Raw genomic sequence first — 18,875 nt, 5'->3', positions numbered from 1 at the left:
CGAGCACTTTGGAGCAGAGGACATTGGCAATGTCCTACTTAACATAATATCATGCAACACAACTCTAATTTTGCAAGACGAATATTTTTTTCTGAATTCCTTCATCAGGCCCTTGATACCGCCTCTGGAGTCTGGACTTGTATGTTTGTGATGTACACTAACATGTCTTATCGTGATTAGACGAACACAGGTGCATCTGTCCCAAGGGGGAGAGTTTCTTGCATAAAATATATATCACTAAATCTTCTAACATCCTTCATTGCACTTAAAAAATTTGAGGCAGCACATCATACATTAAATTTACATGTTTCAGCATGTTTATGGTCACCATTATGCACATTTGCACACGGTCATGTTTTGTTTTCCAGTATTTGGTGGAACGAAGATATTCAGAAGACAGTAATATGTTGAAATAAAGAAGCCTTCATAGTTTTTGGCTTTATATGTCTTGCATACAGGATGGCTGATCCTAAAGGCTATACTACTCTATGTTTGTGTTAGGCTATGTTTGTCTATAAATATTCAGCTCTATCATGGGTTGTTTGGATTCTAATTGGTAATCCATCCAACTCTCTTTATTTTTGTCTTTTACTTGTTTTGGCTTTACTTTCTCTTAAAATATATATCCGTTTTGTAAATCCGGACTAAAATTATTTAACAAGTTCTAAATTGCAAGCCACATGAAAACCTAGAATTTTGATTGCTAGAAAATTCGTAGGATACAATATTTGACAGAGATGTTCCGGGACTGAACCATTGACCTCTTACTAAAAACTAAGTACCTTTACCACTCAACTGAACCTTTGGGACTCCGAGAAGCTAAAAAATTTGTTATATATAACACCAGTAAAATTGAATTAGATGCACATAAAAACAAAATTATCAAATGTTACATTCAATTTTACATTTTGCCTGCGATACTTACAAGACTCTGAAGTGATAAGCCAATGATACTAGATATGGAATTAGGCCAAAAAACAAAAAAAAAAGTGTATGTACTTATATCTAAGATCTGAATGGATATCAACCATCACAAAGAAGACAACCCACACCTGAAAGCAAAATTTACAATAATACAGTATGATCTTGAGAGGGCTGAAACGAACATTTACACATCATTGCTCCTTCTGTGGGTGCCACTTTATGCTGCAACCAACACTATTGAAAAATGGAAAATAATGACTTTGAGCATGTAATCATGGAATACATTGATTTAAAGGACATCTAACAAAGATGCATGATGACAGATAGTAACTAATAAGTAGGATACCTGGGTTTCTGAACTGATGATACTGGCTGTCCACTGAGAACACATTCAATTGCACCACATATGTCCCTGTGCAATATATAAATGAACCAGATTAGTTACTAAGATATGAAATATTAAAAACATAAAAAATAAATAAAAAGAGAGAGAGTAAATCCACATGAACTTAAGAGAGTGTAAACTGACCTCCCAGTAACAGGCAGATTATTACTTGGCCGCGAATCATCAAATTGGCCATGATACACCAGCTCAAATGGCCTTCGACCATCCTGCAGTCATTTTACCTTATGTTAGGAAATAAGCAAAATAATTTTCTAGTCTTCGTGAAAACACAAGAGGTTTACTTTATAACTTTAGATCACAATACTTGGTCCAGAGAGGACGTTATGAGGGCAGCCATAAATAAGAGCCTTCAAGCAGGAAAAGGGATTAGGTTTCATATTAGAAAGTCAATTTATCTAAGCCTGAACCCCAATACTGAACCAGCTACATGAATCCTTTTGCACTTATCACAAGTTTAGAATTTATCTTTATGAGATCCAACAGAGAATTCTCTTAGAAGGCTGTGTGGCTACTGTCAGAACATCCCTTATCCAGGCTCAGTAGAAGCTGCGTGTGAAGGTTTTCACACAGCAAAGCAGTGAGTGAAGTTGAAAACTGCAAGCTGAAAAAAGGTATCTGGCCAGTGTCAGTAGTGATCACCTTTTTATACAGGAAAAATTCTGGCGTGCAGACAGCTCCAAAATCCCGTGCGACATCTTGTGACTGAAGTTGAATAAAGAGGCACTTTCAGGGAAGATAAAGTAACAAGAAAATAACAACATTCACATGTTTCAATAATGGAAAACCATAATACAACAAGCTGAATAAGATTCTATGATCTCCAAGGATTTCATTCCTTAATAGTCTTTCCTCAAAATACAAATGCAAAATTCCTTAATGCAATAAAACAAATTTATATTCAGATAATAATTAAATGAAAATAGTTTATAAAGAAATGGAACCACCAAGATCTAAACGAAACATTTATTTCACAGTCACACCCTCTCTTGCTCCCAAAAACCATAAAAGAAAGAAAGGAATTCAATTGAATGAGAGGATCTTCTGGAGATTAGTAAACTTATGACTCCATATCACTACATTTCCCAAACAAAATCAAAATTTATTAGGAAAATGCTAAGCATAGCTAAAATCAAGAATAGATGCCACTGAAATTTCTCACTTTGGTTCATAATTTTCTTTTGCAGACATGGTTCAACACATTCCTCCCTCGGTTGGTTTGTAATTAACTACAAATAGTCACAAATTCAAAGTTTGACTCAGCCAGCCATCATCAAAAACTTCTATAATGGTATAAAATACACATTAGAAACCTTTGTATAAAACAACAAGGAGCTCCAATTCCAGAGTACTAGTTGCAAATGTCAGGATATTCCCGGCTACAAATTCAAAGAGAATGAAACAAAGCACACCAAAGGAGATTTCAGTTATTATAAAATTACTGTGGCAGATCAACCAAAACCATTTTACTTTAGCTGAGGCTAAAATTATATCATCCTAGACAGAAAGGAATTGTCATATGCCTAAGAGACCTTATAATAAAAATAATGAAGAGCAGCTTGAGATTGGCATCAACATACCTCATCATAAAGATAAGGGAAGGGGTAATTAAATAATTTAGCCTCTTCTGCCATGAATTCTGGTCCATCCTGTGAAGAACATTTTCATTTTTTAGAAGTCATACAACAATTTCAATTCAGCTCTAATTGTAAATTATGGAGTCACTAGAACCTGAGGGTGAGTAGCTACAGAATTTGAAGATATAGCAACAACCGCCAGTCCTTTCTGCAGAAAAATGCAATGATATTAGGATGTGCTACTATTGCAACTTCAGAATGAAGCATCAATCAGCCTTTCAGGAGGAATGGCCTACCTCCATATAATAATTCGCAAGCTTCACAAAATCCTTCTTCAAGTGTTTAACAAATGGGCAGTGATTACAGATAAATATAACCTGCACCACCATAAAGTTAGAATGCATCCCATGACTGCTTATATGTTAGAAGAGAAATATACCGATATTCATTGTCCAATAGAGGAAATAGAGGAAATTTCCCACTCAGGCTTATCAATAATTGTCATTCTTTCTAGGCATAATACCAGGCTTATATAAACTTTAATTAGTGCTTGTAAAATGATCATTTCCTATTCCTTTCCTTTTTTACAACAGAAACTAAATATGATCAAACCTCTGAGTACAATAGACTAAAGTTTTTGGTAATTTTCAATGCATAATTTGAAGTTCTTTATTCCATTCATCGTACTTACATTCCAGCATCCTAACAGTTAGCTTCAAGAGTTTAAAAGCTTGTAATAGTAATACCATTGTTTTGTGTATTTCATATCACTTCATTTTCTTAAATGATCCAATAGGCCAAACTCATTAGTTGGACTCCAACAATTTCAAATTAGTACCTAAAATTTTAATCTTGAAAAACTTTGGCTTGAAATTTGACTATTTCAGAGCATAATTCACAAATATAACCCATAAAATCCATATTAATTGGGGCGGAGCACCCCAGTGCTATTCTTTTAAATAGTAACACGAATACAAGCATGATGTATAACTAGCTTGCGTACTGACAACGCCTTTCATTGAAAATTCAAACTATCATTACATTCTACTCTTCTATAATCTAATTTGTACATACGAATTCTCACATATGCTTTTCTTCAAATGAAATGAAGCCACCAGACAAATATAAGGCACAGTATATATAATACTTATGCAAATCTCAAACTTGCAAATTAGAACCGTCATTCGAGCAAAAAATGTAAGTTATAACACAATTCCAGACTTGTAAAATGTTATATAATACAATTGTCTCAAATATTAACATTGAGGAGAAAAAAAAATTCCAACCCATCAACAAAGATACATAAGGCAAAATAAAAAAAGAAGGGAATCCAAATTTACCAATAAAGCAGGATAGGCTTCAAAATCTTCCAATTTCCAAACTTTCCCAGTCAGTGGTTCTGGCAACTAGTTTTCTCCAATTGAGCAAAACAAAAAATAAAAATAAAAATTGCATCAAGACTTCAGAACAATACAGAAACTAACCAAGCACACATATTTTATCCATAATCATGAGGAACCACCTCAAAATGGGGGGCTCTGAAGCCCAAGGAGACTCCTTGAGACTCAGTTCTTGCAGCTCTTATTATCAAACTTTTTCTTGTTTTTGGAGACTGTATCCGTACACTTCTCCTTAGCTGCAGAGCATTAACACCCATCTTGGAACATGACCATCTTGTTGATAGCAATGCACGTGGCAAAGCATGAGCCAGTGCACGTGCTCCTGCTGCTGAGGCCAGCGTACTTACGGCAGTCGCCATGATTTGAAGCTGAGGAGGCTAACTCAGTTCAACTCAACCCAAACGTTAAAGGGTAAAGGGTATTTTGGTTCATCAAAAAGTGGGCCTTTTTGTCCTTCGGAAAATACCCGATTCCCGCCAGCCACAAGTTAGGTTGTGATTGGTTGGAGTTTGATTTGAAGAAACCGTTACATAATTAAATGGGCTAGGTCCATGGTTAGCCCATCATTGGGAGATAAAATTGATAAAGCCTATTTTAAAGCCCAAGAATTTAATTAATTTAGGTCTTTTCTTACTCCGGTAGTTTAAAATACACCTCTACTGAATTTAAGAAAAGGTAGCCATTTGTTTTTTTTAATTATATCATTATTTAATTAATAATTAGACAATAAAATCATCACAATTAAACAATTATGTAAATCTTCGTTAAATTTAAGGGAAGTAATCTTAATATTTTAAAATGCAGGACCTAAACTGAGTTGATTGAAACTTGAAGGTGAATAAAGTCTCTCTCTATTAGATGAGATCTGATCAAGCAATTGAAATGATGTAAATGCTAAAATCTACGGTTACGAAAAGAATGTCTAATCCTGTGAAGTTGAGGTCACCGACAATCTGTTGTACCTACACACAAAGTAAACAAGTGTGAAACTTACGTAAGCACCTGTGTGGTGTCTGCCGTAGGCACTCTGACACTTAAGTCAGTAAGGCTAAATGAGGCAATTCAGTGAGGGCTAAGAGAAGGAAGGGTTACCGGAAGTTTAATCGGAGACTAGAACCACGATGTAGGTGTATAACTCTTAGAAGTAAGAGCTTGAGAGCAAATAGGTGTTATTGAGATTGAATGCCTAAACAGAGGTGTGACCCCGTTTATATAGTAGTCGTAGGATCTTCGTATCCTAGTGGGGCTTTGAGTCCATAATGGTAGAGGTTTAGTAAATAAGAAAAGATTATGATTTATTTGCCTCAGTAGGATTAAGAGTCTTAATTCTCATAAGATATGGAATCTTGGGCGAATTAGGATAGAACCCAAATAGGAAGAGTCGTAATTATCTTGGACCAATGGGTCTGGCCCTAGGTGGCTTAATGGTGATGCCCAATCTGGAAAGAGGCTAGGTTTGGGTGGTGCATTTTGGCTCATGACATGAATTTTGATGTTGGCCCAATCGGAATTGGGCCACGGCTGATAAGGCCTAAGACAATTTTTGGTCCACATAGTTAGCCCCCCACTCTCTAAACTAAGAAGTACTTAGCTTGGAGAGTAATCAGTTTGAGTGGAGATTTACCAGGTCAGACAATGGTATCCCGAGCCAAGTGAGTGTTTCCTCGAGCGAATGAAGGTGTTTTGTCCTAATGAATGATGCAAAGTGCCTTTATAATAGATGTCCCCACTCGGCTGGCCGAACCGAGTCATAAGATGCAAAATGCACCCTTTTGTTCGGTTGACCGAGCCGAGTAACAGGATGTGAGGTGCAACCTTTTATAGTTGTGCCCACTTGGTTGACCGAGCCGATTGAGAGGATGCAAAGCACATCCTTTGTAGATGTCCTCACTCGACCAACCAAGCCAAGTGCAAATATGGTCTGTCCATGAACTTTGAGAGGAAGTATTCATCACTTCGAGGACTGGAGCTCGAGTCGGCTTGTCTGGATGAGGTGAGTTTTGTCTGAGTGCGATTCGGTGGCACCGAGAGAACAAGACACATGTAACGTAGGGTTTCGTAGACTTTGAGCAGGAAACGAAAGATTGCAAATCCTGATGTGAACCTACTACACGACACGTGTACGATAGGGATTTCATCTTCATTTTGGGCAAAAATTCGAACAGTCATACCTAATTGGCAGCAGCCACGTGCCACCTCTGACAGGTTGGGCGCTTAGAAAGAAGGGAAAAATATGTTTGGGCGACCCTTCGTATCTTCGCATCCCTATTTCCAAAGAGAAGACGCCTCTACAAAAAACTTTTTTCCTTGAGATTTTCCTTCACTTTTCACGGTAAATCTTTGATTTCTTTCCATGTTTTTTTTTCTTGCGTCCTTTTTAAGTCTTCTTCAAATTTTGAGAGTTTTAGAAACAATTTAGGGTGATTTTGGGAGTCTTTAAAGTGTTTCCGTGGTGAATAGGTTGGGGTTTCCTGGAATACAGTTTTGGGACCTATTTCTGGAATTTCTAGCTAATTTAGGTCATAAGTGGCGTCTATTTGGTATGTTTTTTTTATGGAGAGAGAAACGGATTTTGAGAGGGGAGTGTTTTTTGAGTTAAATAGCCTCGGAGTTCTAGGTTTTCTAGGTTTTGGAAGAAAGAGAAGCCAATTACCTAGTGTCTCCATTCGGTTCATCTCGATGTTAAGTTGTACATTACAGGGCTAGTTGAGGTTAAGGTTGACTTGGTCATCCGGTCATTCTACTCAACCAAGTCGAGTGAGTTAAGAAGTGCTACAACGATTTATTAGATGTCGCACACCGAGTTGAGTGAGGAGGGTCAGATGGAGATGGACACGAGAGGTGAGTATGAATGTACTCCCACCATGGTGGTATTGCCAGAAGAGGGTAACGTCTCCAAGCCGGGTGACGTTATTGGCTCGAGTAGTGATAGTTTTAAGAGGCAAGGGACGAGTGGGGAAGAATCGGATGATGAGCCCGACATAGTGAGAGTGAGGCTTCGATGAGTAGGGGATTAGCAGACAAGTCGAGCAGACCGAGTAGTGGGATTTTGGGCACCGACTATCCGCCTCTACTTAAGGAGCATGGCGAGTGGCAGATTAGGACCCAGTATCACATTCTTAGCTCAGTAGAGATTAGGATACCCAAGAGCTACGAAAGGGTTTACTAGGAGGCAAAAGGATGGGTAAGTGTGTATGAGTTGTGGTTTCATGATGGGCTACATCAGCCCATACCCCGACTCGTTTAGGAGGTGGTGAACCACTTCATGATCGCACCGACCCAAATCATGCTGAACAGATAGAGACTGCTACTATCCTTGTTGGTGATGTGCATCCAAAAACAAGTGATGTTTGGTCTGCATCAGTTGCTATATTCTTATTATCTGAAAGAGCACGACTGAGAGAAGGGTAGGTATGCCATCACCCTAAGGCATGATCGCATCCACCTAGTGACCAACCTTTGGTCGAGTGACAAGAATTGGAACGAGCGGTTCTTCTTCTAAAAGGGCGAGGTCATATTCGACTAGAGAGGTCGGGTGAGATACCATGCACATGGAGAGCCACGGGTGAGAGATTGATTCTACTTTATACTTGTGATTACTAAGTCTTATTCTCATTTTTCTCTTACATATCCCGACTACAACCGAGCCAGACAGAGCAGAGATGATTTGGATGTGACAACGAGAGAAGTTCTCACAATTCCGAAGGAGTTGAGAGACTAGAGAGAGATATTAAAGGAATCCAACGTGAGAACAAGTGATCTATGGGTTGGAGTTGAGGCTGTTCAAAGAGGTATACCATTCCCCTCATTAAGCAAGTGTGGCACATGCTGTTGATTCACTATTACAACCATATACTCTTCTGGCATTTGTTTCTTCATCCACTAGCACCAGAAGAGTTTGTCATTGTAGAGAGGCTAATGAGGAATCTCAATGTGGACATACCAAGTGTGAGTGAGGTGGTCGCACAACGTCGAGCCAAGAGAAAGAGGGAGTCGGTCTCGAAAAGAGTCCAAGTCTAGCAAACCAAAACTACCCTCTAGTTGGACAGTCGCTGACCGGAGCTGGTTCATCGAAGGAGGTCCAGTTTGATGAGGACGAGAAGGTGACAATCACCCTTCCTACCACGGCCTCGATCTATTTCAATGCAGGGGATGAGGCATTTGGCTGATTTCTTTCTGCTCCCTACTAATGAAAATCGATTGAATTAGATGGTGATGACTATTACAGTTGAGTGGGCAATGACTCGGCAATTCCGAGTATATTTTGGCTTTGAACGTTTTTGTTAAGTTACAAAGTTTAATTACATACTTTTGTGTAGACTTTGAACAAGAGCCTCTACTTGAAGAAGGTCGCAGTCTCTTAAGATGCGAGAATCCAAGAGCTGACCAAGTCTAACACCGGTCTGAAAAACTAGGAGGCCCAGGCATTGAAGAATGCAAACGAAAGCTCTGCTAAGTAGCAGTAGGCCAAGTTGGAGTCGGTCGAATTGAAGAATGTGCTGGTTGAGACGGAGAAGGTGTTGTCCAAGATGAAAAAAGAGTTGGCCGAGAAAGAGGAAAAGTTGGTCGGCCTCAGGGAGCGGTGCAAGTTCATTATTGAAGATGTCATGTTTAAAGCCTGTGCTGAACTGATGGGGGAATACAAGGCCGGGAACACTGCGCACTGGGACCTTGATGGAGATATTGAGCTTTGGGAGGAGATTGAGGCCGAGGCAAGCTGGGGAGATGACCGAGTGGAGGAGGACCGAGCCAAGTTTGATCCCAAAAACCAAATGGAGGAATTTGCTGAGGATCCAAAATGCACTCTAGCAAGGTCAATCGAAGCTGCTTAGGATGCGATAGTTGCTGGAGGGTTAACCGGGTAGGAGAAGGAGGTTGGGCCAATTGATGACCAGTCAGCTTGGGATGATTAGTCGAGTCATGTGGACCCTTAGTTTTATTTGTTTTTACTTTTGTAAACTTTGAGGCATTAGTGTCCTTTTGCTTTGTATTTTCAACTCTCAACCGTTTGAGGCTTTTAATAGACTTCTTTAATATTTTCAATTTGGCTCATTATCGAGTGTTGCTTTTCCTTTTGTCGATGTATGAATTGTGGATACTTAGAATGTTTCATTTTCTGAAGACTAGTAAACTAAGGTCGAGTCAGCGTGATTGACTAAGTGCATAGATTTATTTAGTGTCTTAAGGCCGAGTCGGTGTAACCGATTGAGTGCGTAAACATGCATTAATAAAAGCTAAGTACCTTGAGGCTGAGTTGGTGTGATCGACTGGCTTTGACTCGTTAGAAATACTCACATTGATGTTGTGAGGCCGTGTCTGTATGACTTATTGATGTTGAATCATTAACCTAGAAAATTACAATTATTTGTAAATAATAAAACAAGTGTCGAGTAGGCCGAGTCAGTATGACCGACTGAATGTGAAGATAAAGGCACTAGGCCTTCTGAGCCGAGTCAGTGTGACCGATTGACAGTGAAAGTAAAGCCATAGGCCTTATGGTCGAGTCGGTGTGACTAACTAGTAGTTGACATTCAAGGCGTTAGGTCTTGTGGCCGAGTCAGCGTGACCAATTAGTAGTTGACATTTAAGGCATTAGGCCTCATGGCCGAATCAACGTGACCGACTGTAGTTGAAAATTAAGGCATTAGGCCTTATGGGGTGAGTCGGCATGACCAACTTTGTAGTTAAAAAATTTAAGACATTAGTCTTTATGTGCCAAGTTGATGTAAATTGATTGAAGATGAACATGGTTTTCTGTGAAATAGTACTTTTATTGATTCGAGGCCTAGAGGCCGAATGGCGGTGAAAGAGGTAGATAAGCCCACTCATCTTTTTTATTAACAAAAACAAATTGAAGCTAAGATGCGGTCTATTAGAAGTGATAGCACTTGAGGTGGATGACGTTCCAACTGTGGTTGATATCTTTTCCTTTAAGAGACTGGAGTTTGTAAGCTCCCTTACCAACTTACTTGGTGATCTTGTATGGCCCCTCCCATGTAGGGTCGAGTTTGCCAGCACTGATTTTCTTGGTGTTCTGGAATACTTTATGGAGGACCCAGTCGCCTTCTTTGAATATTCTTACTCGGACATTGCGGTTGTAGTGCCGAGCAACCCGCTACTGGTAGATGGTGTTTCTGATCTGGGCTTGTTCTTGAAACTCATCGACGGTGTCCAAGTTGTGGCATAGGTTCTGGCTGTTTAACTCTTTACTCATCCATTAGAGTTTAGGTGATGAGATTGACACCTCGGTTGGGATGACAGCTTCCGAGATATATGCAAGGGAGAAGGGTATCTCATCTATGGATGAGTGGGTGATGGTTCTGTAAGACCATAGGATTCCTGGTAGTTCGTGCGCGCATGTGCAATTTGCTTTTTGAAGGCACTTCTTCATTATTTGCATTACAATCTTATAGATGACTCGGTCTGGCTATTCAACTGAGGGTTTCGAGGTGTCGATAAGCTGAGCTTGATTCTCTACATTTCATAGAAGTCCTTAAAGCCAGAGCTAATGAACTGGGACCCGTTGTCAATGACTATCTCTTTCGAAATCCCAAATCGACAGATGATGTTTTTCCAAAGGAACCCTTTTACCTCCTAGTCTTGGACTTGGGCAAATGTCTCTGCCTCAATCCACTTTGTGAAGTAGTCTATGACTGCCAACATATACACTCACTGCCTAGGTTCGGTTGGAAGCTTGTCAATGATATCCATTCCCCACTTCATAAATAGCCAAGGGGTGAGGATGAAGTTGAGTCGTTTAAGGGGGAGGTGCAAGACATGAGCAAATAATTGACAACTGTTACACTTCTTGGCATATGAGGCTTGAGTCCGAGCATGTAGTGGGCCAATAGAATCCAAAGGTTATCACTCGATGTGCTAGACTGCGTCCCCCAACGTGGTTCTGCACTCGCCCTTATGGAGTTCTACTAATATGTACTGGGCTTCTTTCAAAGTGATACACTTGAGGTAGGGATCAGAGAATAACTTCTTAAGGAGCTGACCCTTGTAGATGGTGAATCTGGCTGCCTTGGCTCTCAAGCAGCATGTTTCATTCTTGTCAATTGGGAGCTCATCATTTTCTAAGAATTTGAGGATAGGGATCATCCATGAGTCGGCTGGCTCAATGTCTATAACCTCGGAGTGTTCTTTGGGAGTCAGTTCTATTTCAGGTTGAGGTTCCTTTTAATCGGCCAACCATTGGAGAAAAAGTAGTGGGATGGATGAGTCGGAAGTTGACAGCGTTTCATCAACACTACAAAATTAATAAACTTTACTTCTAATTATTAACCAGTAGATGGCGAGAGTAATGGTCGATCCCATAGGGAAGTAGTTGAATCTAAATTCCTACTGTTTAAAAATAAATTCTAGAAAACCAAATTGACCTAAATAACAAAAATATAAATTGGGGGTTTGTAAAATCAAGGAAACTAATTAATTACCAAAAACAAAATTATGAATGAAAATCAATATGAAAACAACTTCAGTTCTTGGTTCAATCTCATCCTCACACAATCAATGTATATTCTCAATTGCAACACAATCCTACCCTTTCATGGAAGTATCAACCCTAGGCAGTAACAAGCTCTACTACCCGAAATTCTCCTTAATTCTGACTAGTGAAACATGCTCTTCAAAATTCTCTAACCATTAGACAACCTAGAACAAGCTCTATAGATTTAATGTAATGGTTGCTTTAAGTTCTAATGAAATAGTTTAATTTAAGCAACAATCTCACAAGCTTGGATTATTAAACTTAGGTTTTGTTATTCAAGCAATAAAATAAAAAGTTTGTCCACAATCTTTCATTACTAATTGCTATTACGTGATTAGGAATAGATTGATTACGTAATACAATCCCGAATTCTAGCAATCAATATCAATTCAATCAATGTACTAGGCCTGAAGTAAATTAAATGAATCAAAAATCATATTCCATTAAAACAGAATAACATAAATCAAATCCATAAAAAGGGAAGAAATTACATTACTTTATCAATCATACCATCGACATGTGTTAGGAATTGAAATCCCCTTGAACTGAATTGAAAGAATTTAGCCAAACATCGTAAATTGAGAACAACAAGTGTTTCTGAATAAATCTATGTGTGTGTGTTCCCTCTCTCTTAAAAACCTAATGTTATATTTATAGCCCCTTCAAATAACTTTAAAAACGTGTGTACAGCCTCCCAAAAGGTTTACAACTCAAATTCCTAAATTGTAGGCATTGAGTCCACTTTGTTCCATTATTCTTGAAAACTACTTGTAAAAGAAGAGAATTATTAATACACTTAATACGTTTCACATTCTTTAGCTAGCAAAAGTTGAGATAATTGGCAAAATAAAACAAATAAAAAATTGCTGAAATTATTGCTTATCTTCAATTTATTCATCCACAAATTAAGGGATATTAATAGAGTACAAATCATGGACAGAAACTTCTTGGTAGATATAATTTTGACTTTTGCCTGGTTTTATTTGCACTCTCGTTATTGAAAATAAAAGTCATAATTGAGAACTTATCAATTGAATGATAAAGTAGAAGAAAGGTTAACCCTAATCCAAAATTAATTGATAGAATAATTTGGATATATATGAATGAAGAATGATAAAGTCCTGAGATCATTATTGTTTTTCTTACATGATAAGACTATATATTTAAATGTGTTAGCACCAAACTAAAATTTTCATATATGTCATTGGTATGGTTGAATTTAGGGTGAGCAGCCTTGCTATCTTGCATTGACTCCTAGTAATAGCTAATAACCAGGTTTCTATAAGCATAAAACAGGGTCCAGGTTGCACCGACGGGATGTTGAGGTTAGCACTCTGATACTCAAGTCAGATGTTTAATCACAATATAGCTTGTAACTAGGAGAGATGTTATGACAAAACTGTAAGAAACCATATATTTTTTTGTTTTGATGACCAGGGTGTCCAGGCCAACTTACGTATTCTTTAACTAGTTTTTCAGGATCCTACCGACTGAGTAAGAGCGTCAGTGGTCACCCCTATTAGAAATCAAGGAAGGACTTGAACTTAGGATATTTTCAGTGATACACTCAAGAGTCCCTATCGAATCACTTATCACTCAAGGTTGGTTAAAAATCAAAAATTTTATTAGGTGGAAACACATGAAAATTAATTGAGACTGATCATACTGGCTTTATCTAGCGACATGACATAACAATATATCTAAAAGAAAACTCAAAACAGGATGACTAGTTTTCTTATGGAACTTGTGAGCTGATTTCGGGTCATAAAAAATTTGAATTCGGGCCTGGGATCTTCATAAAAGTTGTAGCTCTGGTTATAATATTTCCAACACATCTTCAAGCATCTCAATTAGGCTTCTAAAACTCAAGTTATAGCCCAATTACTGAATGGTGGCCAAGCTATGACGGGATTGGATCTTCTGACTTCGATGTAAACTTTGAATACCCAAATCTACTAGGATTAAAAATGCGTAAGCCCACTTTAGAAAACTTAGGACGTCTACTTAAAATATCAAGCATACTTCTTTCTCATTCTAGAACTCTAAAATTGTCAAAGTCTCCACTGAACCTTCAGAGGTCGAATCTGCCAATGTCTAAAAACTGCACATTATGCTCCACTTTCATTCACATGCCTCCATTCCTTTCCTAATTCAGAAAATATATTAATCAGCTCAATTAATCATAAAATATATCGCAAAAATTAATATAAAGGAATTGAAAATATCAATTATTGAACACTTATCAGAAGTACCTTAAAGGGTTGAACCGAGGTTGGAGAGTGCATCAAAATGGGTGTTCTTAGTTTTGGGGACTTGGCATATTGTGAACTCGTTGAAGGCCGACTGAAGCTCTTTGACCAAGTTTACGTATGTTGTCATCTTTGAGTCTCGACCCTGATAGGTGCTTTGTAGTTGATTTACTACGAGTTGGGAATCAGACTTGACTTCCAACCTTGTCACCCATATCTCCTTCGCAAGTGAAAGACCGGCTATTAGAGCCTTATACCGAGCTTCATTATTTGTACACTTGAAACCGCACCAGATGGCCCACTGGATGACTTCGCCATCTGGAGTAACCAATACTATACCCAAACCACTTCCATTTACATTGCTTAACCTGTAGACCAAGAGAGTGCACTTCAAAGGTGTCCCGCTTGTCAAGCATAACAGCTCTCTTTCTGCCTGAGTGGAAGTGTTAGGAGTGAAGTCTGCTATGAAATCTACCAATACTTGAGACTTGATAGCAGTGCGTGGCTGGAAGGAGACATCGAACTCACTCAACTCGACTATCCGCTGAGTGTGGCATTTCGAGAGCTTAGGCTTGTGCAGGATTTTCTTAAGTGGGTAAGTGGTGAGGACAACAATGGAGTGATACTAGAAGTAGGGCAAGAGCTTCATGGATGCGTGGATGAGTGTCAGTGCCAACTTTTCCAATTCACTGAACCAAGTCTCAGTATCGAGGAGTGACTTGCTTACATAGTAGACTGGCAGTTGTTTCCCATTGTCTTTTCTAATAAAAACCATTGAAATTGCCAATTCCAAGACTGCTAAGTATGTATACAATTTTTCCCCGATTAGTGGCTTAGAAAATAAAAGGGGAGAAGTCAAGTACCTTTTGAGTTGCTGTAGGACTTCTTCATAGGTTGCGGTCCATTCAAACTACTTTGACTTTCGAAGGGCCGCAAAGAAGTGGTGGCATTTGTCAGTTGATCGAGAGATGAATCGGCTTAGGGTTGACACTCTTCTAGAGAGACGTTGGATGTCTTTGATGCATGTAGGTGAGGTAATGTTCAGGACTGCTCAAATCTGATCAGGGTTAGCCTCAATCTCTCATTAAGTCACAATGTATCCTAAAAACTTACCAGAAAAGTCCCTGAATGAGCAGTTGGCTGGGTTGAGCATCATATTGTACTTCCTGAGGACTGTGAAGGCCTGACTGAGGTGGTCTAAGTATTGCTCGGCTATCAAGGACTTGACAAGCATGTCATCGATGTATACTTCCATAGTGTCCCCTAAGAGTTCTGCAAACATCTTATTAACGAGCCATTGATAGGTGGCCCCAATATTCTTGAGTCCGAATGGCATCACTTTCTAACAGTAAGTGCCCCTCACTGTGATGACAGTAGTCTTCTCTTGGTCACTTGGGTGCATGAGTATCTAATTATAGCCAGAGAAGACATCCATGAAGCTGAGCAACTCATGACAAACTGTAACAACCAGCATGTTGATGTGTAGGAGTGGGAAGAAGTCCTTGGGGCATGTCTTGTTTAGGTCTGTGAAATCTATGCGAACTTGGCACTTCTCATTCTTCTTTCGAACCACCACCACATTAGTGAACCAATCGAGATAGTGAACCTCCAAGATGAGTCTATTACTTAGCAATTTTTCTACCTCTTCATTGATGACTCAGTTTCACTCTAGAGCAAATTTTCTTCTCTTCTGTCTAATCGGGTGGCAATTAGGGTCAACCTGGAGGTGGTGCATAATTGCTTCAGGGCTGATCCTTGTCATATCGATGTGGGACTACACAAAGCAGTCATCATTCTACTTCAAGAAGTAAATCAGTCATTCTCTTATTTCAAGACTCAATCGGGATCCAATCTAAGTCTTCCTGTCAGGATAGTCTAGGTGGATTTGGACTTCATCCAACTCTTCCATAGAGGGCTAGTCTGGCTTGGCTGAACGAGTTGGATTTGTCTATAGTTACTATAAGGCGTGGGATTTGCCTTTGAAGGCATTCTTGTAGTAGTCCCTTGAGACCTTAGGATTGCCTTTGATTTCTCTCAATCCTCATCTGGTGGGGAACCTGATTGTCTAATGGAAGGTTGAAAGGACGACTCTCATGTCATGGATCCAGGGTCGACACAGGACGATGTTGTAAGGTGAGGGGCAGTCTAGCACAAGAAAGGTAGTTTATCGGTTTACTCCACTAGTGTAGACAGGAAGGGCTATCTCCCCGATGGTGTACTTCTACTAGGAGCTGAAAGCGACTAAAATGGCACGGTGCCTATTTATATCTGACTTGTCCAGACCCATCATTTTGACAGCTTCCAAGAAGAGGACGTTGGCTGAGCAGCCTCCATCCACGAATATCCTCTTGACTAGGATATTCACTATCTGTAGGATGATCACAAAAGCATCATGGTGCGGTGCGGTGCAGTCAAGGTGACTGGCTCATCATCTCCAAGCTGGATGACATGTTGAATAAACCTAGCAAAACGGGCAAATGGGCCAGGTATGGATTCAATCCAAACAAGTATGGGTCCTAAACAAGTCGATCTAAACGAATCCAAAATATTGGACCCGCATCCTACCCTATGCAGGTATGAGTGGACCCACAGGTACCCATACTGTTCATAAAAATTTTAAATTATGACTGTTACACCCCCAAAATTCCTATAGTTTTCATTTTTTACAATTACACCCCTATAATTTCTGCATATTGACTTGAAATAAGGGCAACTGAGTAAATGGGTAATGATTTTTTTCTTTTTTTCCTTCCCTTTTCCCTCCTCTTCTCCTTCTTCACTCTACAATCCATTTCCTTGTCGTTTCTTTTTTTTATCTCTCCTCCTCTTCTTCTTCACTCCATCGTCCATTTCCTTATTCTTCTTTTTGCTTCCCGTTTCCTTTTTTTTTTTTTTTTTTTCTCTCCTCTTCTTCTTCTTCACTCCATCGTCCATTTCCTTATTCTTCTTTTTGCTTTCCGTTTCCTTTTTTTTCCTCTCTTCTTCTTCTTCACTCCACTATTCCTTTCGTTTATCTTTTTTCTTTATTTTCTTTTCTTCTTCACTCTATTATTTTCTTTTCTTTATTTGAGTAACTGGGTAAGGATTTCTAGGTTGCTTTTGTGTTTGTGGTTGTTTAAATCTGAAGTTTTTTCATTATTTGTGGATGGGTTTATGATTAATAGTTGGCCGACTCTTGACAATTTCAGCTGCCATGGTTTAAACAATTTTGGCACACCAGATCCCTTTTTCTTCCTCTCTTCGTTCTTCTTCCTCAATCCTTTCTTTTTCTTTTGAGCACAATTTCGGATCTGAACAGTTTCGACAACATTTCTTTTGACTTCTTAATTAATTTTTTTAGGAGATTTCTTAATTGATTTTCTTTTTTTAGATAAGAAGATAATGAGGAGAAGAGTCGAATTTTTTAGTGTTGAATCGAAGAGAGTTGGATAATGAAATTTTAGGAATTAGGGATTTAGCTTAAAAAAAAAAAATTATAGGTACCCATGGGTATACCCGATCTACCCATTTACAAAATGGGTAGGGCCGGGTACGGGTCCAAAAAAATGAGTCTAAAATGGTGGACCCATACCCTATATTATTTACTCGAGTACGAGCCAACCCACAGGTCCGGACTTGTTTTGTCAGGCCTACTGTTGAATGGGCTTCTATGTGGGTGGATGGGAAGAGCGAGCTTCAAGGTGATGGCTTGCTCGGGCATGCCTTTTGTCGAGGAGTAACTTACTCCACTGATTTTTGAGTCACCGGCTGAACATTAACATTATACTCAGGAACCATGAATGGAGTAGAGCTGGAGGGTTTGCATGCAGGTCGGGCTGGTGGGCGGTCATACAGTTTTTGATTACTTCTATTGGGACCGCGAGCTGGAGGTGGGTTGTTTGTTTCATACTGTCGAGCTTTTGGGCGTCTGTCGCTTCGGCTTTATAGGTGATCATCGTAGGGTGTATACCTTCTACGATTTGCCTCATCCTCCTCCCACCTTATTTGAATGATTGCTCGGGCCAGAGCATCCTCCATGGTATTGTAACCCAGTTTAGTAAGATCTTTGTAAAGTTCCCTATTAGGGATGAGCCCCTTCCTGAAGGCATCCATTGTTGTTTCAGGATTGCAGGATGGGATATATATCTTCTCCTTATTGTATCGATTGACATATTCTCGCAGCGGTTCTCTTTTCTTCTGATAGACCCTGTACAGGTCGGCTGACAATTTCTCAAGTTTCTTTATGCTTGCAAACTACTCAATGAATGTGTCGGTGAGCTGGGCGAATGAACCTATGCAGTTGTTAAGGAGGTTTGTATACCATTGAAGAGTCAGTCTTGAGAGGTTGGAACCAAAGCTCTTACACATGGATGCTTCCTTGAGAGTGGTATGGAGACGACAAACATCCTCTGTTTGTAAAAGGAAATGTGATCATCCAGGTCGGTTGTACTGTCATAGGGTCTCATGTTTGGGATGGAAAACTTTTAAGATATCTCGACTAGGGCTATGGAGTCAACGAAGGGTGAGTCGGCATAGCTATAGGGTTTACGTCTCATCATAGCTTCCATGTCGGCCAGCTTCTTTGCTAATATTTGTTCAAAGGGAGTGGCGGTAGATAACAAGTCTGGATTAACGATTTGGGGATAGGTGTTTCTCTCACTCAGTCTAGTGAGGCGAGCCGAGTCATTGGGTGTAGCTTGGTGCCTCGTTGTTTGAGTGTTGGGGGCTTCATTCATCCCTTTAGGATAAGTCATCCTGAGCGTAATGATCCAGGTGCTTCTGCCAACATGGATGGTTAAAAGTGTGACCTGGGGGCTGCTCGACCCATGAGGATGAGCCGAGTTAAGGGGT

At 39.5% G+C, this 18,875-nt stretch overlaps 2 protein-coding genes across 4 annotated transcripts; both read right to left on the bottom strand.

Moving 5' to 3' along the window:
- Positions 1–962: 962 nt before the first annotated feature.
- Positions 963–4,774, bottom strand: LOC116124303. Of its 3 annotated transcripts, XM_031410017.1 has the most exons (9): positions 4,427–4,771; positions 4,245–4,310; positions 3,201–3,281; positions 3,059–3,112; positions 2,908–2,976; positions 1,970–2,032; positions 1,454–1,536; positions 1,271–1,336; positions 963–1,158 (listed from the first exon to the last, which is right to left on the bottom strand). In XM_031410017.1, the coding sequence occupies exons 1-9, from the start codon at positions 4,661–4,663 to the stop codon at positions 1,116–1,118; spliced, it is 762 nt and encodes a 253-aa protein (XP_031265877.1). In that variant the 5' UTR covers positions 4,664–4,771; the 3' UTR covers positions 963–1,115. The 3 variants fall into 3 exon arrangements, with proteins under 3 accessions (XP_031265877.1, XP_031265879.1, XP_031265878.1); XM_031410019.1 differs by lacking the exons at positions 963–1,158; positions 1,271–1,336; positions 1,454–1,536; positions 1,970–2,032 and adding exons at positions 2,204–2,403; positions 2,490–2,556 and having other exon boundaries at positions 4,427–4,774; XM_031410018.1 differs by lacking the exons at positions 963–1,158; positions 1,271–1,336; positions 1,454–1,536; positions 1,970–2,032 and adding an exon at positions 2,204–2,556 and having other exon boundaries at positions 4,427–4,774.
- Positions 4,775–14,049: 9,275 nt separating this feature from the next.
- LOC116124267 (uncharacterized protein Mb2253c-like) lies at positions 14,050–18,137 on the bottom strand. Its single transcript, XM_031409959.1, has 2 exons — positions 17,995–18,137; positions 14,050–14,413 (listed from the first exon to the last, which is right to left on the bottom strand). The coding sequence occupies exons 1-2, from the start codon at positions 18,135–18,137 to the stop codon at positions 14,050–14,052; spliced, it is 507 nt and encodes a 168-aa protein (XP_031265819.1).
- Positions 18,138–18,875: the final 738 nt, after the last annotated feature.

Source organism: Pistacia vera, unplaced genomic scaffold (genome assembly GCF_008641045.1).
Source record: "Pistacia vera cultivar Batoury unplaced genomic scaffold, PisVer_v2 Contig151, whole genome shotgun sequence".
Classification (NCBI taxonomy): Eukaryota; Viridiplantae; Streptophyta; class Magnoliopsida; order Sapindales; family Anacardiaceae; genus Pistacia; species Pistacia vera.
Note: the sequence above shows the minus strand (reverse complement) of the source record. Positions and strands in the feature narration are given on the sequence as shown.